The sequence below is a fragment of the Molothrus aeneus genome, chromosome 5, assembly GCF_037042795.1.
Source record: "Molothrus aeneus isolate 106 chromosome 5, BPBGC_Maene_1.0, whole genome shotgun sequence".
Lineage (NCBI taxonomy): Eukaryota > Metazoa > Chordata > Aves > Passeriformes > Icteridae > Molothrus > Molothrus aeneus.
In genome coordinates, this window is record NC_089650.1 from 6,165,458 (window position 1) to 6,181,993 (window position 16,536).

Consider the following 16,536-nt stretch of genomic DNA (forward strand, 5'->3'; position numbering starts at 1 on the left):
ATTATGGTTTCTGAACTCTTCGCCCTTAGACTTCAATCCCTGCTGTGCAGCTGCTCAGAGAAGTTCCCAAATTATTCAATGCACTTTTGCAATCCCTCCTAACCTAGAATGCCTGTCTAGAAGGCCTATAACCCTTTTTAGTCATAGCTATATCCAAATTCATAATCCACTGGAAAAAAAATGTTACTATATTAGCAGAGGCACAGGATAATAAAATACCTTAATGATGATGCTTTCAGGGCCACACTTTTTGAGTATAATTTAATTTATCATTGCTGAACTTAGGCTGAGATAGACAAAGATAAATGTTTTAATTGTTTAACTTCCACTGAACTCAGTGAAAGTCAAACAGGGGAGCCCCAGTACCATTTTTCCAAAGTGGGAGATATCCCTGCCCACCAGCTGTTTCACTTCTGATCTCTGCCCAACAGCAACTCACAATTCGTGCTTAAAGTACTTATATACCAATGACCCTTTTTATTACCCTTTAAATCACTGCCCTGAACTTAGCATACCCAACTCCTACAGCATCACCAAGCTGGACTAGAGGATGAGAAGAAAAAGCATAAATAATCTCATCCTATTAATCCTGTCAATATAGCAAGCTATAAACCCAAACAACAGAATGACCCCACCCTTGAAAGAACTCCAGGAAAACAATGGGAAGCCAAACTTAATATTTTTAATTACCAGGGAAAACCTTCCATTCTAGAACCACCTTAAACCTCCCCCATGAGCTTTACTGTACTGCATCCTAAGGCAGGACCTTGGCCCAGCCTCCGAATTGTTAAACCCTTATAAAGCAACACACCTCTGGATCTGCTAATTTCAGATCTTCCTTCTGCATCCAAGGGTTTGAGTGCAGGTTGTGTTGCATTTTTCTTTTGCTCTGAACATAAGAAGGGCTCCTTTGGTGACCCAGTTAACAGTCAATATGCCTCATCCAACCATTTATCTAATTAAATTATTCCTACACACACACAATTATTTTAAAAGCTTAAGTCATCAGCTCTACAAACTAGAAGCCTTTTTCTTGTTTTGTGTCTGCCTTTTAATGGGGGGCAATTCTATCTCAAGGTTTTGTCTGCTTCAGGTTTCTGTCTCATATGGCCAAAAACACAGGTTCTGGCACAAAACCCCATCCATGTTTTCCTCTTGGTTTGGAGTCATGTAACTTCAGTCAAGAACAGCAAGACTGCAGAGAAACCTGAACATCTCCTGTGCACAGTCACCCCCAAACCAATGTCTGCATCCCCACAAACAAAAGACACTGAATGCACCAATGAAAGAGGAAAATTGGAAAGGAAGAGGCAGAGTGAGGTTTTTTGGTTCCAACAGTGAGCAGGGACTCAGGAAGCTGCAGAAGGGAGGCAATGCTGCATCTGTCAGAAAACAGGATCACATTCTGCGTTACTTCTGCTGCAGGCTGCCTGTGTGCTCCTAAGCAAGTGTTCTGCCTGTCAGAACAGGACACCCATGATGTGATGAGGAGCCTGGGTGCCACTTGACTCTGAAAATAGAAGCATCCCCTCCTTGTGGGACACATCCCCTGCCTCTGCAACCGTGGCAACTTCTTCCTGAGAGTAGCAAAGAGCCACGGTACTGACCACTTAACCTGCTTACAGGCTCAGAGGCACAAAACTCAACCTCTGCTGCTTAGAAAGGAACACCTCAAGGACTCTAAGCCATTTTGCTGAGTAATTTACTGCTGTCATCTTATTGCAAAATTTCCATACCTTTTCAGTGAGATCTCATGGGCAGCTCCTTACAGCATTGACTCCTTCCCCTCTACAGCACAGCCAACAAACTCCAACTCTTCTCTACCAGCTAACCCATTCTTTTATAGCATTCATCCTTATTGGACACAGCTGTGGCCTGTTAAGGGCAGGCCTGTTCCCAATCCTTGGTAATTAGTACAGTTGCAACTCCTCAGGGGTGAGATTGCCTCCTGCACCACCTCTAATCTCTGACATTCTTTCCCCCCACTATTTCCATTGCTTTGTAACTCTGACCCTATAAAAGTTTCCCACCAGACTAGCAGAGCCTTTCAGAGCTACCACTGACATGTTCAAGAGCTGTCTTGCATAGATGAGCTGTCTCTTCTTAATCCCCATTTGAGAATGCCTGAGAAGGAGATGAGGCAGCTCTCTGTGGCAGGTGTCTGTGGCCTGTGGTGTCCATGAGTCCGTGCCCATGTGTCCATGGTGTGTGTGGCACGTGCCCGTCAGAGAACAGAACCCCCAATCCCACTGCTCACGGATGTCAGCTCTGTCAAAACCCTCAACCATGTTCTTCCCTCTTTCCACCTGGATTCACACAGCTTCCTTTCTGTGGGGAGCACTCAGAGGGTGGCCAGGGGCATGGAAAGCTCAAAAGGTACAGATGAACCTGAGATCCTTGGAGTGAGGTTTACCTGGGAAATGCTGGAGATGAAAAAATCACCTACTTGATTTCATCAGCTTCAGGGGCTTCCCTGCCTGATGAATTCAGTCCAGGTGGATTATGATCACAACACAGGAACATATTGCATTTCTCCAGGAGATCTTACCCATCTCTCTCACCCCACACATCACCCATAGGAGAATTCCTGTTAATTTGCAGATAGGGAAAACTAAAATCCAGGATGCCCTGAGCCACCTGGCAAATGGCAAATTAACGTTGGGCTACCTCACATGAAAAGCAACATCAGGCCAGGGCTGGAGCAGTCCTAAATACAGAGTTACAGGTCATAAGGGACCATTGCTATATGCTTGTCCCATTCTGAAATTTTTCTTTTCCCTTCCTCAAACATCTGCTACAAAGCACAGTCAGAGGGGAACTGGACCTCTGGTCTGATCCAGTACAGCTGTTACTGTGTTCTCTCAGTTTTAGAAATCAACCTGACCCCTCAACATTGGATACAAACATGCTTAGAGTTGGAAGGAGTTCAGTTTTAGGACCTTGCTTTATGAATGTTTTGAATTAAAATGATTTATATGAACACATTTGCTCTTTGGATCTGGCTGCAGCCTGCAATCAGACCTAGCTTTTCTTAATATTTTGGGCCATAAGCCATCCAGCTTAGGGATTTATTCATCTTAACGTGTTTAGCTTTGTAAGCACAATGCAGTAGTTACTGTTGTGCCTCCCAGCTGCTCTTCCATTTTTTATAAACTCATTTTCTCTGCTAACCTACTTTGATTTTTTTCTTCTAAAGCTGTTTTTAGTCTTCCCCTGCCCTCTTTTTTTTTTTTTCTCCCCAAAAACACTGGGATAAAACACTAGTGACTTGAATAGGCTCCAGCTTCTATATCCTGACTTTGGAAATAATTGTTCCCACTAATCCTTTTGAGTGCACTCCCAATTCCATATATTCAAAGAGCTGTCCCCCCATACACATACACACCCAATTGCTTCTGTTCAACAAGCAGAGATCATGCATCAGCACATTGTGATTGCTGGTGCCAAGAAATTGGCTCAATCCTTGAGCTCCAAACTCACAAACTGCTCCTAATCTATGGATGAAGGCTCCTCCAGCACTGCCACCACCCTTCCCACCTTGTCCTCATCCCAGCTACTGGAAAAGGAAAATTATCTTGTATTCCAGCTCAGCCCTGCAGCCTGCCAGTCGATTCCTGGATCCCTTCAATTCAGTTTCATAAATATACTTAACAAGGGAGTTTAATATAGATTTGGTAAGGCAGCTCTCTGAGTGATACATAATTTATGTTGCCCTGTGGCATAGGAAGCCTTGAGTGGCATCAGAGTGAACAGATTCAAGAAACTTGCCAGACAGCAGCACACAGTGCCAAAGAGGGAGAGGAGTGGGGAGAACAACCCAGGAAGGAGGTGAATGAAGCTGAAGGGCTCAATAGCAGGAAAAAACGTGAAAGACAGACAAGGCACAGGGCGAGAAAGGAATGGAAAAGCAGAGAATAAAGGAGGAGGAGCTGAACAGAAAGTGCAGACGGGCAGAGAGGGTCTGCAGGATGAATGAGAGCTGAGAAAGGGCACAGAAAGGCAGAGACGATGAGCAGAGCATGAACACCCCATGTGGCAAGCAGGGCTCTGCAGGCTGCAGTGCCACAGCCGGGCACAGAGAGAGCTGAGAGCAGTGCCAGCCCAGGGCAGGGGCACAGAGAGAGCAGTGCCAGCCCAGGGCAGGGGCACAGAGAGAGCTGAGAGCAGTGCCAGCCCAGGGAAGGGGCACAGAGAGAGCTGAGAGCGGTGCCAGCCCAGGGCAGGGGCACAGAGAGAGCTGAGAGCGGTGCCAGCCCAGGGCAGGGGCACAGAGAGCGGTGCCAGCCCAGGGCAGGGGCACAGAGAGAGCTGAGAGCGGTGCCAGCCCAGGGCAGGGGCACAGAGAGCGGTGCCAGCCCAGGGCAGGGGCACAGAGAGAGCTGAGAGCGGTGCCAGCCCAGGGCAGGGGCACAGAGAGAGTGCTGCCAGCCCAGGGCAGGGGCACACAGAGAGCGGTGCCAGCCCAGGGCAGGGGCACAGAGAGAGCAGAGCTAGCCCAGGGCAGGGGCACACAGAGAGGTGCCAGCCCAGGGCAGGGGCACAGAGCTCCTGGCCCTCCAGGGCTGTGCTGCCCAGACTCACCCCACTGCCTGCAGGCACTGCCCGGCTTCCCCTCCACTCCCACCCTGTGGGGCTGGGTTTCCCTGCCAGCCTCCTGCCCTGCCTGCCTCACTCCAGGAGCTGTGGTGAGAACAGGGAGCGCTGTAGTCGCCCTTTCAGCTGGGGAAGTTGGACAGGCTCTGCTGGCAGTGACACCTTTGGCACCCCTTGGCTCAAGGATGAGGGGCCTCGATGCTGCATCGTTATAGTAATTTTTTTGAGTTAGGTCTAATAAGCTCTTGGAGGCTTGCAACACACTTACGATATCTTAGCTACTCTTGGAGGCATAAAAATTAGCAGGATAGCAAAATAACAAACAGAAAAACCGAGCTAGGTGCTAGACGTTCTTGCTCTTAGTAAAACACCTTACAAAACCAGTTAGTTTCTTTGTTCACATCCCTTTCTAGTTAATTGCTCAAGTGAAACTTTTTAGCTTCTGTCCAATTAGCTAGCCTTAAGTTTAAAGTCCTTTAAGCTTATAGAATAAAATAAAAATAAAACAAACAAACAAAACAAAACAAAACAACAACAACAAAAAAACAACTTCTAAGCTTCTTTTCTTTTTAAAGAAACAAAAAATAGTTCTGTCACTCTGTCAACAAAAAACACACTCCTACACCACACTGTGTGGCATCTCTGCCCAAGAGGTCTCAGCAGGTTCCCTTGCAGGTATGAGGTGAAACACAGGAGGCAGACAAAGCAAATGGAAAGTCTGGTAGACCACAGAACATGAGCAATGTTGTCAAGTCCACGGAATCTGTGCCTGCCACCTGCCTCGGCTTTCACTTCTGAAGGGGAACTGGCTCCCAGCTCCTGGAAGTCACTTTTTGGCTGGAGAACTCTCATAGTGTCAATGGGTTCTCTCTTAAACTCAGCAGTAACCTGTCACAGAAGTGTAAGGACACCTCAGAGACAGATCTTCATCAGGACCAGTCTGATACATGGGGAGGCATACTAGGAAAGCACCTCTGATTTATTTTCTGGGATTTACACAATATGAACTGAAGGCAACACAACACTTGGCTCCAAACAGGACCCCTGGTGAGCAGAACAGATGGCTATATTAAAATAAAAAAATCCCTAAGCACAACTGGACTGGCCAAGAGCCTCCACAGAGGCTGAGGAGGGGGGACTGGCCCTGAACACTCAATTTTCCTTCTGCCTGCAGTATCCATGATGAGGTTTACTATTACTCCTGTTCGTGGAAAGCAGCCAGGATACTTGCTGTTGTGCCAAACTGGAGAAAAACAGCCTCTGCCTCACCAAGTTCACAATATAGTTACCTTGGGTGTCTCTTCTCTTGCACATGTGGCTGTGCACAGAGCCATGAGCTGCCACACAAAACTCTGCAAGGGAATCCCAACCCATCAGGGGAGCAGGCATGTGGTAATCCTTGCTCTTCCCAGTGCTGCTGCTCTCCGTGCCTGGGCATGTGGGCTAAAAATGTTAAAATTTGCTCCCTTCACCCCAGGTGAAGTGGTCAGGAGCTGCAGGGAGTGAAGGAGAGTAGCTAATAACTGTGCCCTTAGAAGCAGCAGCACTGATTGAGGACCAGGCTTTAATCCCTCTGCTTTCTTCCCGCAGAAAGGGGACTGTGCTCCTCTCCTGCTCTGCAAGGTGATGGTGACTGTCAGAGTGCTTTCACCTCCATCAGCCACTGCTCACAAAGTATTTCTAAAGCTGCTGGGGAGACATTGCCTGGGTTTTCCCTGGTGCCTGATGCTGTGTGTGGCTGGCTGTTCATGGCTGGGATCCCCGTGGTGGCTGTCTCTGTGCTCAACCCTCTCCATTTGTGTCTGTTTTCTTTGGCATTCTCCAGCATTTCCCTTGGAAGGAATGGCCAATAATACAGTTCCTACTCAGATATCACCCTCTGACAGAGTGCTTCCATAAAGATTATCATTCTTATGCTTGGGAGCCTCATGCTGTTCCACTGCCTTTTCAGGCTGTTCTCTCCTGGGGATAGGGTCACAAACCCCAGAAAAACTAGAGATTTGCAATAAGATCTGCTCTCTAATTCTTTTTCCCCCTAATCTGAAAAAATGTGACAAGTAAACTGTAGATTTTGTAGAAATTTTCAAAAAGGTTTTTGCTCCCCTTGACCCAAAATCTGCTAGCTTTGAAAGAAATATTTAGATGAAACTCTTCCAAAAGTTTACAGAAGAGAGTAGCTATTTCTTATAAAAAATAAAAGCATGAAAACCCCAAAGAATTTCTCTTGAAAATTAATTTTAGTGGCAATTTTTCAGGTAGTTTCAGTGAGCTGTGAAGCTCAGCATACCTTCTGGTAGAGTCTGACTTCACAGGCCTGGAGACCTGAGAGCTCCCTATAGCAAAATCAGAAGAAAAGCTGAAAAAGAAAAAAAAAATCCATTTTTTTTTCGCAGTGATATTAATCCTTCCACAAAAATTAAAAATAAAAATAGAAGTGGGAGTTGAATATCTGTGTGTGTGTGTGTGTGTGCACACTTTTGGGTAAGAATTAAGCCTTTGACTTAGAAAACATAGATGGGTGCCTCACTCAGCCCCTGAGGGGATCTGTTTACACAAGAGAAAAAGGAAAGGGGATTTTCCTGGGGTCAGACTGAAGCCAGCAGGGTCCTTGCAGGGAGAGAGGCTGCCTCATAGGGAAAGATAAAACACCCAGAAATGTGACACAGGAAAGCAGATCCAACACCAGTTCATCCAGCACTGTTGTATGATTGGGATGGAATTGTTCAGGTCCTAATTCCCCTACTCTTAGTAAGTGGGCAATAGTGCTAGAGCCCCCTCTGGGGACAAAAGTGCTGTTTCCAGCAGATGTGCTGGCTCTGCAGCCATGCTTTCAAGGTGGGCTTGGTGTGTGACTGCCACATCCAACTCTTTGATACATTACAGAGAAGAAAAGGATTCCCACTTGCCTAAGGGGAATCCTTTCAAAGTGACTAGAAAGTCACCAGCTCTAACCTGGTGGCATAAATCACTTGGGTGAGCTTCAGGTATGTCCTGTGACTCCACTTAGGGCTCTGTTTGCCAGAAGGGAATCATTGAATCTCCTCAGTGATTCCACATAACCTCCCACAGCTGTCTGGGCAAGCCTCCTACAGGGGAACCCAAGTTGCTTGTGAATCAGCTCCTGAGCTGCAGGAGTTTAGAGGACTGAACTTTAAAGAAAGCAAAAGCAGAAATGGGGTTTGGAAAGCTTTGTGTGCATTCTGGAAGCTCAAAAGAAGTGTCCCAGCCATGCATTCACACCCTACAAACAGTGGTTCACAGGTGACAGTTATGGCACCAGCATCCCAAGCAAATCCCTCCTCCAGCATTAACCCAAATGCCAGGGCTCTGAACACTCCTGGTCTGTCTAAGCCTCTCCTTATCTGAGACATCAGGCTTCCATTCTTAGCTGCTGGACTAGATGGAACACTGAGGGCCAAATCCATCAAGAACCTGGATCTCTGTAACTTTTCCCTGCATCATAAGGAGTCATGTGCCATGTGCTGGAGTGTGTCTAGAGAAGGGCCATGAAACTGGTGATGGGACTAGAGCACAAATCTGATGAGGAGTGGCTGAGGGAGCTGGGGCTGTTCAGCCTGGAGAAGAGGAGGCTCAGGAGGGACCTTAGAGCTCTCTGCAACTGCCTGAGAGGAGGCTGTAGCCAGGTGGGTGTTTGGGGGCTGCCTATCACAAACCTTCAGCTACCCAGATTCAAGTTTAGTGTCCAACTTCTATCATCCATTATCCTTTTGCAGATCCTTCTGGATCTGCCTGGACTGACAGAACTTTGAATCTGGAGTCACACCTTTTCCATTGTGAAGGTTTTCCAGTTCCAGTTGCTTCACATAGGAGAGAAGCACCTGCCTGTGTTTTCATGTCCCAGATGGGAACGTGCCCTCACACCCATCCCTGTGAGAAAAGCCCATGTCAAAGCTGTGTATTTTTATTGCCTGATCATCTGGGACACAGAACTCAGGATGTTGCCACTCTGCCCAATTTCACACTCCAGGTAAAGGAACATAGAGGCAGCTCAAAAGAAGGATGTGTTTTAATTCAACAAAAGCTCCTGACTTGCTTTATTTTCCTCCACGTAAGCAGCCAGAAACAGATGTCTCAGCCTCCTGGTACCAGTCACTCATTTACCAGCAGCTCTGCCCTGTTTGTACAGCTCCCTTGTTCTCAAACCCTTAACTCATCATTACACAGAGATAAACTATCAATGCGCAGCCTTGTGATGCTGCAAGGAGGGGGGCTGATTCTTCAGGAATAAGGAAAAACAGCACATGAGAGGGATCAAATCACCAACCCTGCACAATTTGGTATTAGTTCCTCTGTTCCAACAGGATCACATGTTTTTAAGCTATCTAAGGGGAAGAGGTCCCTCAAGACAGGTTTTTAAAAAGCATTCATAGAACATGACCTTTTGCTGGCCTCCTTTCCTCAAGATGCCTCTATTCTGCCCCGACACCACACTGTAATATTTTAAGTCTCAAACACCTACACACAGCCTTAGAGTTTTTACCAGTTCTTTAGACTTCTACTTTTACTTCCTTCCAGTATCTTTCACCTTCCACCTTCCAGAGCAAGAAATATAGGCTTTGCAATGGAGCCAAGTAACCACAGGAATGTCACTGTCAGAAACTGTAAGAACTAAATCCTTTGAGCTATCATCTTAAAAAAACCCCAACCAAACCAAAAGCCCTTTCCTACCCCAAGATCCCCCCTTGTTAGGGATCACAGTTCACCAATAGTTCAAAACAGACATGGCCTTTCCAATCATGTGTTCATACATGTCTTTGTCACATCAGGGTGACCACTAGACCAGGGCCACAACCCCCTTCCAAAATTCACCCCAATTTCAGCATCACACACACCCCACATACACTGCTCTCCCAGGATCACTGGCTTTGTTCACACTTTCCCAAATCAAAGAAAGCCACTCTAGCCATTGTTTACCAATGATCTTCAACCTTGATCATTGGTAAACACAACACCCAACCCAGAGAGAAGATCTGTCTCTAATCCATTGTAAGTTTGAGTCTGGTCTATGTCCTGAAGGAAGAGAATTTAATATTCCTTGCAAAATCCCTGGCTTTTGGATAATCTACATTATTGTAACTCTGGACAAGCTTGTTCTCCACAAATAAACCCTTTTTTTTTTTTTTAGCTTGCTGAGTTCTTGATCACAGCAAGTATCTTGTGCCTATTAATACTGTTATAGATCAACAATGAGATGATTGGCTCTCACAATTAAAAGATAACTATTGTGTGAATATTAAGAAAAGCTTTAGTGATGTATAGTTATGTTATTGTAGTTTAGATGTCCTCTGTTCTTCCCATGGTTCCCTTTTCCCACCTGTATTGTTGCCATCAGATTGCCTGCCAGGTAGAAAGAAGGTGTGCACATGGGGCAGTTGGGAATGGAAAAGCTTGGTGCTTAGGGTGTGAGGCATGGCAACACCTGACCTCCAATCCAGTTACAAGAAAGCAGTTTCCACTGATCAATGGCAAAGAAGAGCTGACTGACAGACTTTGGGAGGGGCCAGGGCTGGCTGGTGCAACCCCCAGGGGTATAAAAGACTGAGCATCCATCTTGAAGATGAATTGGCCATGTGGTAAGCACAAGGGGCTTTGTAGTCCTTTGTTGTATTTTTGTTAAGGTTTAATAAACCTTCTAAAATTTTCAAAGTGAGCAGTTCGCTCACAATACCACGAGGCAACTGTGAGGGGAAGCTACCTACTCTCAACACTTTTAAAACATGCAACTTTGACTCTTTCCCAGGCTTTCTAGATAAACCCCAGGGAGAAGACAGCATCCCACTGGGCACAGGTGTGTCTGTTGGTTTAGTGATTCCTCCTGTCTCCCCAGGGCATGAATCCTCACCTCCGGGTCAACGGGCCCATGAACATCAACCACTACGCCACCAAGAAGAGCGTGGCGGAGAGCATGCTGGACGTGGCACTCTTCATGGCCAATGTCACCCAGCTCAAAGCTGTGCTGGAGCAGGGCACGTCCTTCCAGTACTACGCCACCCTCATCGTGCTCATCAGCATCTCCCTCTTCTTCCAGGTGCTGATTGGGATTCTCCTGATCATCACTGGTAAGGTGCCCACCGGGGCGAGTGTGTAGGGGCGGGGTGCCCTGTGGATGGGCTGGTGTGGGGGTGGAAGGGAGAAGCTTCTTCCCCCAAAGTATTCCCCTCTGGCTCCATCCAGGGCTGGATGTGGGTGGTAGGGCAGCCAGTGTTACTCAGAATGGTGGGTGGGTTGTTTCTTGTTTGCACATCTCTGAGCACAAATCTTCCTTCACTTTGCCACTGCTGACCCCCTGTTCCAGGGAAAGAGTGGGGATTTGGCCAAGATGGGCCTCTTGCTGCCCCTACTGCTATGTGCTCCTTCATGCAGCTCCTGCAGACACTACATTTTAGCTGTATTTTATATCTTACTTTGTCTGGGACTTAACAGAACAATTTTGGCAGAGGTATTCCCATATTTACCTCACATTTAAGCAATCCCACAGTTTTCCTAGTGGCCTACAGACAGTACAGTACATTAACACCAGCACTGTTTTGCCAGTGCTTGCTCAGTGATCCATCCATCTGATACAGGAGTTGCTGTGTTTCAGTCTCCAACAGATTCCCAGTATTAAAAACCTGCAAAATACTGTATTTTCCTGAATATCCTACATGGGTTTTTATGGGGGACAGAGGATTGGACGCTTTGGAAAATCTGTGCCATGTTCCTTCCCCTGTCTCACACACCTCAGATTTTTCCTGGAGCCAGCTGTGATGGCTGGAGCCAGCTGGGAGGAAAAAGGGGACAAGGGACCACAACATGGCTGCTGTTTGCATGGCTTATTGGCCAGACAGCCCTGGTAACCAGGGCATTGCTGTGTCTGAGGGCATCAATGTCCATCAGCCAGGACTGAGCCCATTCATGTGCCCAGGGCTGAAAGCTGTGTCACCACAGAGGTGAAATCTGGGTTTTAGGGAGGAACTGGCCTCCTAGTACAAGCAGAGCATTGTTGCCCTTGTCCCCCAGCCTGCCCTCACCATGTCCCATGGCCAGGCAGTGTTGGGGGGACCATGGCATGTGTCTGACTAGTGTGCAGCAGTAACCTCCCTATTTAGGGTTGACCCATTGCAGGGCCATGGCATCTCCATGGCAAAACAAAGAATTTTGCCAAAAAGTCAAAACAAGATTATTTTTTTCTCTCCTCCAGCCTGTATTCCTAGAGCAAGCTGTGGCTCCTGTAGCATTCCTGTGACTACTCCCTGTGCTTTGTGGCCTCAGCTCTCAGAGGCACCATGAACATTTACCAGGCAGGGGAGGCTTGCATGAGCTGGGGTACTTGGAGTCAACCTGCAAACCCCTTTCTCTTTTTGCACTGTATTGCACAGCTCGTTTGAACCTGAATGATATTGCAAAGCAACCCCGCCTGAACATACTCAACAACGCTGCCACAGCTCTCATCTTCATCACAGTCATCCTCAACATCTTCATCACAGCCTTTGGGGTGCAGAAGACTGGCCTCTACCCTAGCAGGAATTTTGGCCCTTATTAATTCATGGGGCAATGGACTCAGGTAAGAAAGGGTGAGTTCCCATCACTGCCAGCCCCTGTGAGGGCTCTCAGTCTCAGAAAACATCACTTCAAGGTGGCGAAGGCAAAGCTGCACAAATTAACAGAGCCTTTCCAGAGGCATGTTGCTGTCCCACAAAAACCTGCAGCCATTGAACAAATTCTCTCAGAGGAGGAGGAGCTCTCCTCACTTGGTCTCTAATCCAAGCAGTTGCTGGGATTTATCAGCAGCAGCAAGGGGGTTTTGGAAGGCTGCAGAGCTCATGCTAGATACAAATAGCAGCTGTGGATGGGAGCTAATGCTGGGGAAGAAAACTAGGAGCGTTCTGGGAGGAATCCCAAGACAGCAGCACCATCTGAGCAGAAGGAACACGCTGGGCAAGGCACAGGAGGAAGAGCTCGCTACAACAGCCACTGTAGTTTGGCAGTGACTGTTTTAAGCACCTCATGCTCATTTTCAAGGAAGCCCTGTAAATAAGAGCTCATCCAAATGGTTGGGTTTCCATGTCACATCAGCGAGAGGATGACATGTTCTTAAATCAAAAGCACTTTAGCTCAATAAGCAAAATTAATATTTCTTGTTTACACGACCTGCAAGATGTAAACACAGGTTAAATGCCACATACCAGGGCAACAGCCAACAAGAAAGCTCAACAGACACATGCTATGGTGAGGACTGAGGCAAAGGCCAAAAGCCTCCACAGAAACACTGCTGGTTTGGGATGCAGAGAGGGGCAAGTGCTGAAGAGCAGCACCCCACATGAGCAGGGGCAGTTGTGGTGTTGAGCAGTGGCTGTGACTGCTCCTCTCTGCCACGCACACAGAGGAGTCCGAGGTGACCTTACCGGAGTTTCTTGTCTCCCCTGCAGGATCTGAGCAGTGCAGCTCTCCTCCACGTTTCCACTGACCTCAGCAGGAGTCCATGGATGAATCCAGGAAACTGGGTTAAACTTCAAAACTCTGTGTGTATCATAGCATACCGGCCCCTTGCTGTAATGCTTTTGCAGTTCTGAGGGGTAGGAACATTGCCTTTCCAAGCTAGGACAAACTTTGCAAGAGAAAACTGCAGCAACAGCAGCAGGTATACATTTTGAAAGTGCAGTTCTGTAAATCTCTTTTCTTATTTTAGCTGCCTGCTTCACATATTCAATATTGGCTCATTTGGTAGAGAAGACTGAATGATTTACTTTGTAGGCTAAATAAATAAGTCCAGCTCCTTTTTGTCTCAAACATAAGTTGGTGCCCTTAAAGCAATTCTATGTAATAGTTTACCTCCCAACTGTTGGAATGGATTTCTCAAACTAAAAAAAATGTTTTCCTAGGAGGATAGAATGGTGTGTGTGTGAGTGAAGATAGCTAGAACCAGTTCAAATGTTTTCCTAGTTGTTTAAAATTAAATGTTACACAGTTAAGAAAACAATCAGATATTTCCAGCACTGGGATATTAACAAGGACAGAAAATAATTACTGTGGTCTGATGTCATCATCAGTGACCTATCAGGAATGATGTCAGAATAGCCTGACAATACTTAATAGAAAATGAAGAAACATTATACATAAGGCCACAGCCTAGGCTTATTGCTGCAATGAAAAATTACAGTTGAATAGCTTATTACTTTATTTTAAAAATCACCATTATGATTTATTCTTATCACTAATATAAATGTTTTAAAATGTATTTGGTTTATAATGACAGCTCTGGTAATTCTCTTGTATTAGAACCATTTGTTTCCATAAGAAAAAAATCCTTTGAATTAATGAGTTTCAAGACTTTTATGAAAGAGTAAAAATTTTCAATCTTAAATTTTTTAACTCTATAGTCATGCTAAAAAATGGTATTTTAATAGCCTTATGTAAGCCTATTTAAATAATTACATGCTCTTTTGATTATTAAATGATTTTTCCATTGTACTGCAGAATCAGAGTTTAATATGGACTTCTCATTTTGTATATCCTTGCCACCCCTGAGAGAGAAATGCCATGAAAGCATCCTCACATCAGTCTTCAGGAGCTACTGGGAGTGTCTGACTCTCAGTTTTCATTTGTATTCTGGATTTGTCTTTACAAAACCAAATTTGTGTCAGTCACATGTGGTGCTTTTTCTGAGAGGGTGTGAATGATCTTGCCCACGAACTGGTGGGTAAGGCCAGCAGCAGCTCAGCACCTGAAACCGACAGTGACTTTTTTGAGCTGAAGGAAAGTTGCACAATAAGGGTAGGATGGAAAATACTAGTTATGTATTTACCAGAACCTGAAGTGGTAAAGCTGAGCACAGTCTGAGATCTGTTAGGCGAAGCAGGCAGAGACTTGTCCTCCACTTTTCCTTGGGGATGACATGTCAGGGGTGACTCTGAGTTTGCTGCTCAACTTGGTTTGCTCAGTCTTTGCTTTGACTAGCAGCAGAGAGGGGTGAATGTTTCTGGGAAGCCTGTTATCCTCCCTCCTTCAGAAAAATGCTTCATTCTAGAGGTAGCAGAATGAGTTGTAGGCACAGCAAAACCACAAGCCAAGGGCTGTCAGCCACTGCTGGCTGGCTGAGTTGGTGGAAAGGTAAAAAATTACATATCCTGCATGCAGACCCCAAACCCCAGGACTCACTGCTTCATGGAGCAGGAGGCAAAGCAATTAGCATTGATGACTGAATGTGAAGAGAGAGGAAAATAGAAAAGATTCAGCTGGGAAAGAAGCAGTGAGGGAAATTTCATTAGCAGATCTTAACTTCATCATTGCTTCAGAGAGCTACTGGATCGGGTATGGCAGCACGTGAGAGCACATAAGCAGAGAGGGCTCCCTGCCACTCATCCCAGGCAAGCAATAGGCTGGCAGCACACTGGAATACTTTCCCTCCATCTCCTTTAATATTAATAATTTCTTGTTATAGTGAAATCATACTCATTAGCAACCTTGGCTGCCTTTCCCCCTCTTTGTGTGGGACTCCCATTGCTGCCAGGCTTTTGAGACTCAAAGAAGACACAGTTGAAGCGAAGATGGGCCAAAATTGAATTCAAGTAAGCAGCTGCTGTGAAAGAGCTGACTTCTCCTTTGCAAAGGTCTAGGCTCCCACCTGTGGTCTTCTCCAGGAACTGTCCTCTGCTGGCCAGGAGAGCCACGTTTTCCATGTTCTCTCATCACATCACACTCATGCTCTGCTGGAATGTGTATTTGTCCACTGTTTCCACCTTGTTCCACGTGACAAACCCGTGTAGACAGGAGGAAAACTGTTTTGTTGCCATCCCATTTTCCACAGATCCAGAGGTGACTGAAGCAGGGCTAGCCTTGCCCACTGCATCTCCCACCCACCCCTTGCTGCACAGCTCTTGCTGAGAGTGATCTCTCTGGTACTGCCTGTGCTTTCAGCTAATGAAAACAGGAGCACACCTGGATTCTAATTCCTGCTGCACAGTGATGCAGGTGCAAGTGAACACACAGACAGAAGAGAGCTCTTGTAGGAAGACAATGTATTTATAAAACACAAGGGAGAATCTGAATATCCCCCAGCTCCAACAGAGAGGTGGCCCAGGAGTCATCTTGAAGGCACAGAGCCACTTTTAAGGCAGGTACAAGTCAGACTTTCAACACAAGGCATCTGTATCTAAAAAACAATCAACTTCAGACATTTGTAGGCAATGAGGAGAGATGCTCATGCCGGGCAAACATTAGGACAATGATGAAACAAGTAACAATTTTCACACAATACACTTTGCTCAGATTAAAAGCCAGCCCTTCTTCACTCCCTTGGTGACCTGCAAAGCAAGCCTGAGCACCACACTCCAGTCCTGAGTACACAGTCACATTTGTAGGCAGAGCCACCTCACACTTGGTGGCTCAGACTCCCCAGCCTGGTCACATCCTACCCTGGAGAAGGTCTCTGCAGCATTGTCCATCATCTCCGCAGCCACAGGGCTTCCGGAGCAGCTTGCTCCTGGCCTGATGCAAGGAAAATCCTCTGCAACTGACTTCCTCCAGCTGTCCAGGCAGGACACAGCCAGGATGCACATGAAGGCCAGAAACTCCAGCACAGCTTCCTAAAAAGATCCTGGTGACAGAAATGTGACCAGCTGTTGAGGGGAGTCAGCTTCCTGGCCACGTCCTTTCACTGCATAGCTGAGGGATCTGCTCCTGCTGTGCTTCCTGCTCTCCCCCTCTTTGTGACTCTGTCTGGGGAGAAAAACTGTAGCTTGCTTTGGAAGAGGGGCAGCAGCCTCAGAGTGCAGCCCAGAGCTGCTCCTACAAGGTTTGCTTCTCACCTCCCACTGAGGTCTCTGAGCACATGGGCTGGAAGAGAGTTTTTATTCCCATGGGCTCTCCAAGCTCCTCCATGGAGGCTGCCAGCTAGTGCCAATTAGTATTAATCACATTTACTACTTGCTTGGATACCAACTG

General features: G+C 46.5%; 1 protein-coding gene across 2 annotated transcripts in view; it reads left to right on the forward strand.

The window, feature by feature from the left end:
- Positions 1-14,064, forward strand: part of NINJ2 (ninjurin 2) — a 43,636-nt gene extending 29,572 nt beyond the window's left edge. The window contains exons 2-4 of one of the 2 annotated variants that reach the window (XM_066550065.1): positions 10,442-10,673; positions 11,973-12,157; positions 13,023-14,064. In XM_066550065.1, coding sequence (XP_066406162.1) covers positions 10,442-10,673; positions 11,973-12,136 — 396 coding nt within the window. In that variant the 3' untranslated portion in view covers positions 12,137-12,157; positions 13,023-14,064. Of the gene's footprint in view, positions 1-10,354; positions 10,674-11,972; positions 12,158-13,022 lie in introns of both variants that reach the window. The other variant, XM_066550066.1, reaches the window with a different exon arrangement.
- Positions 14,065-16,536: the final 2,472 nt, after the last annotated feature.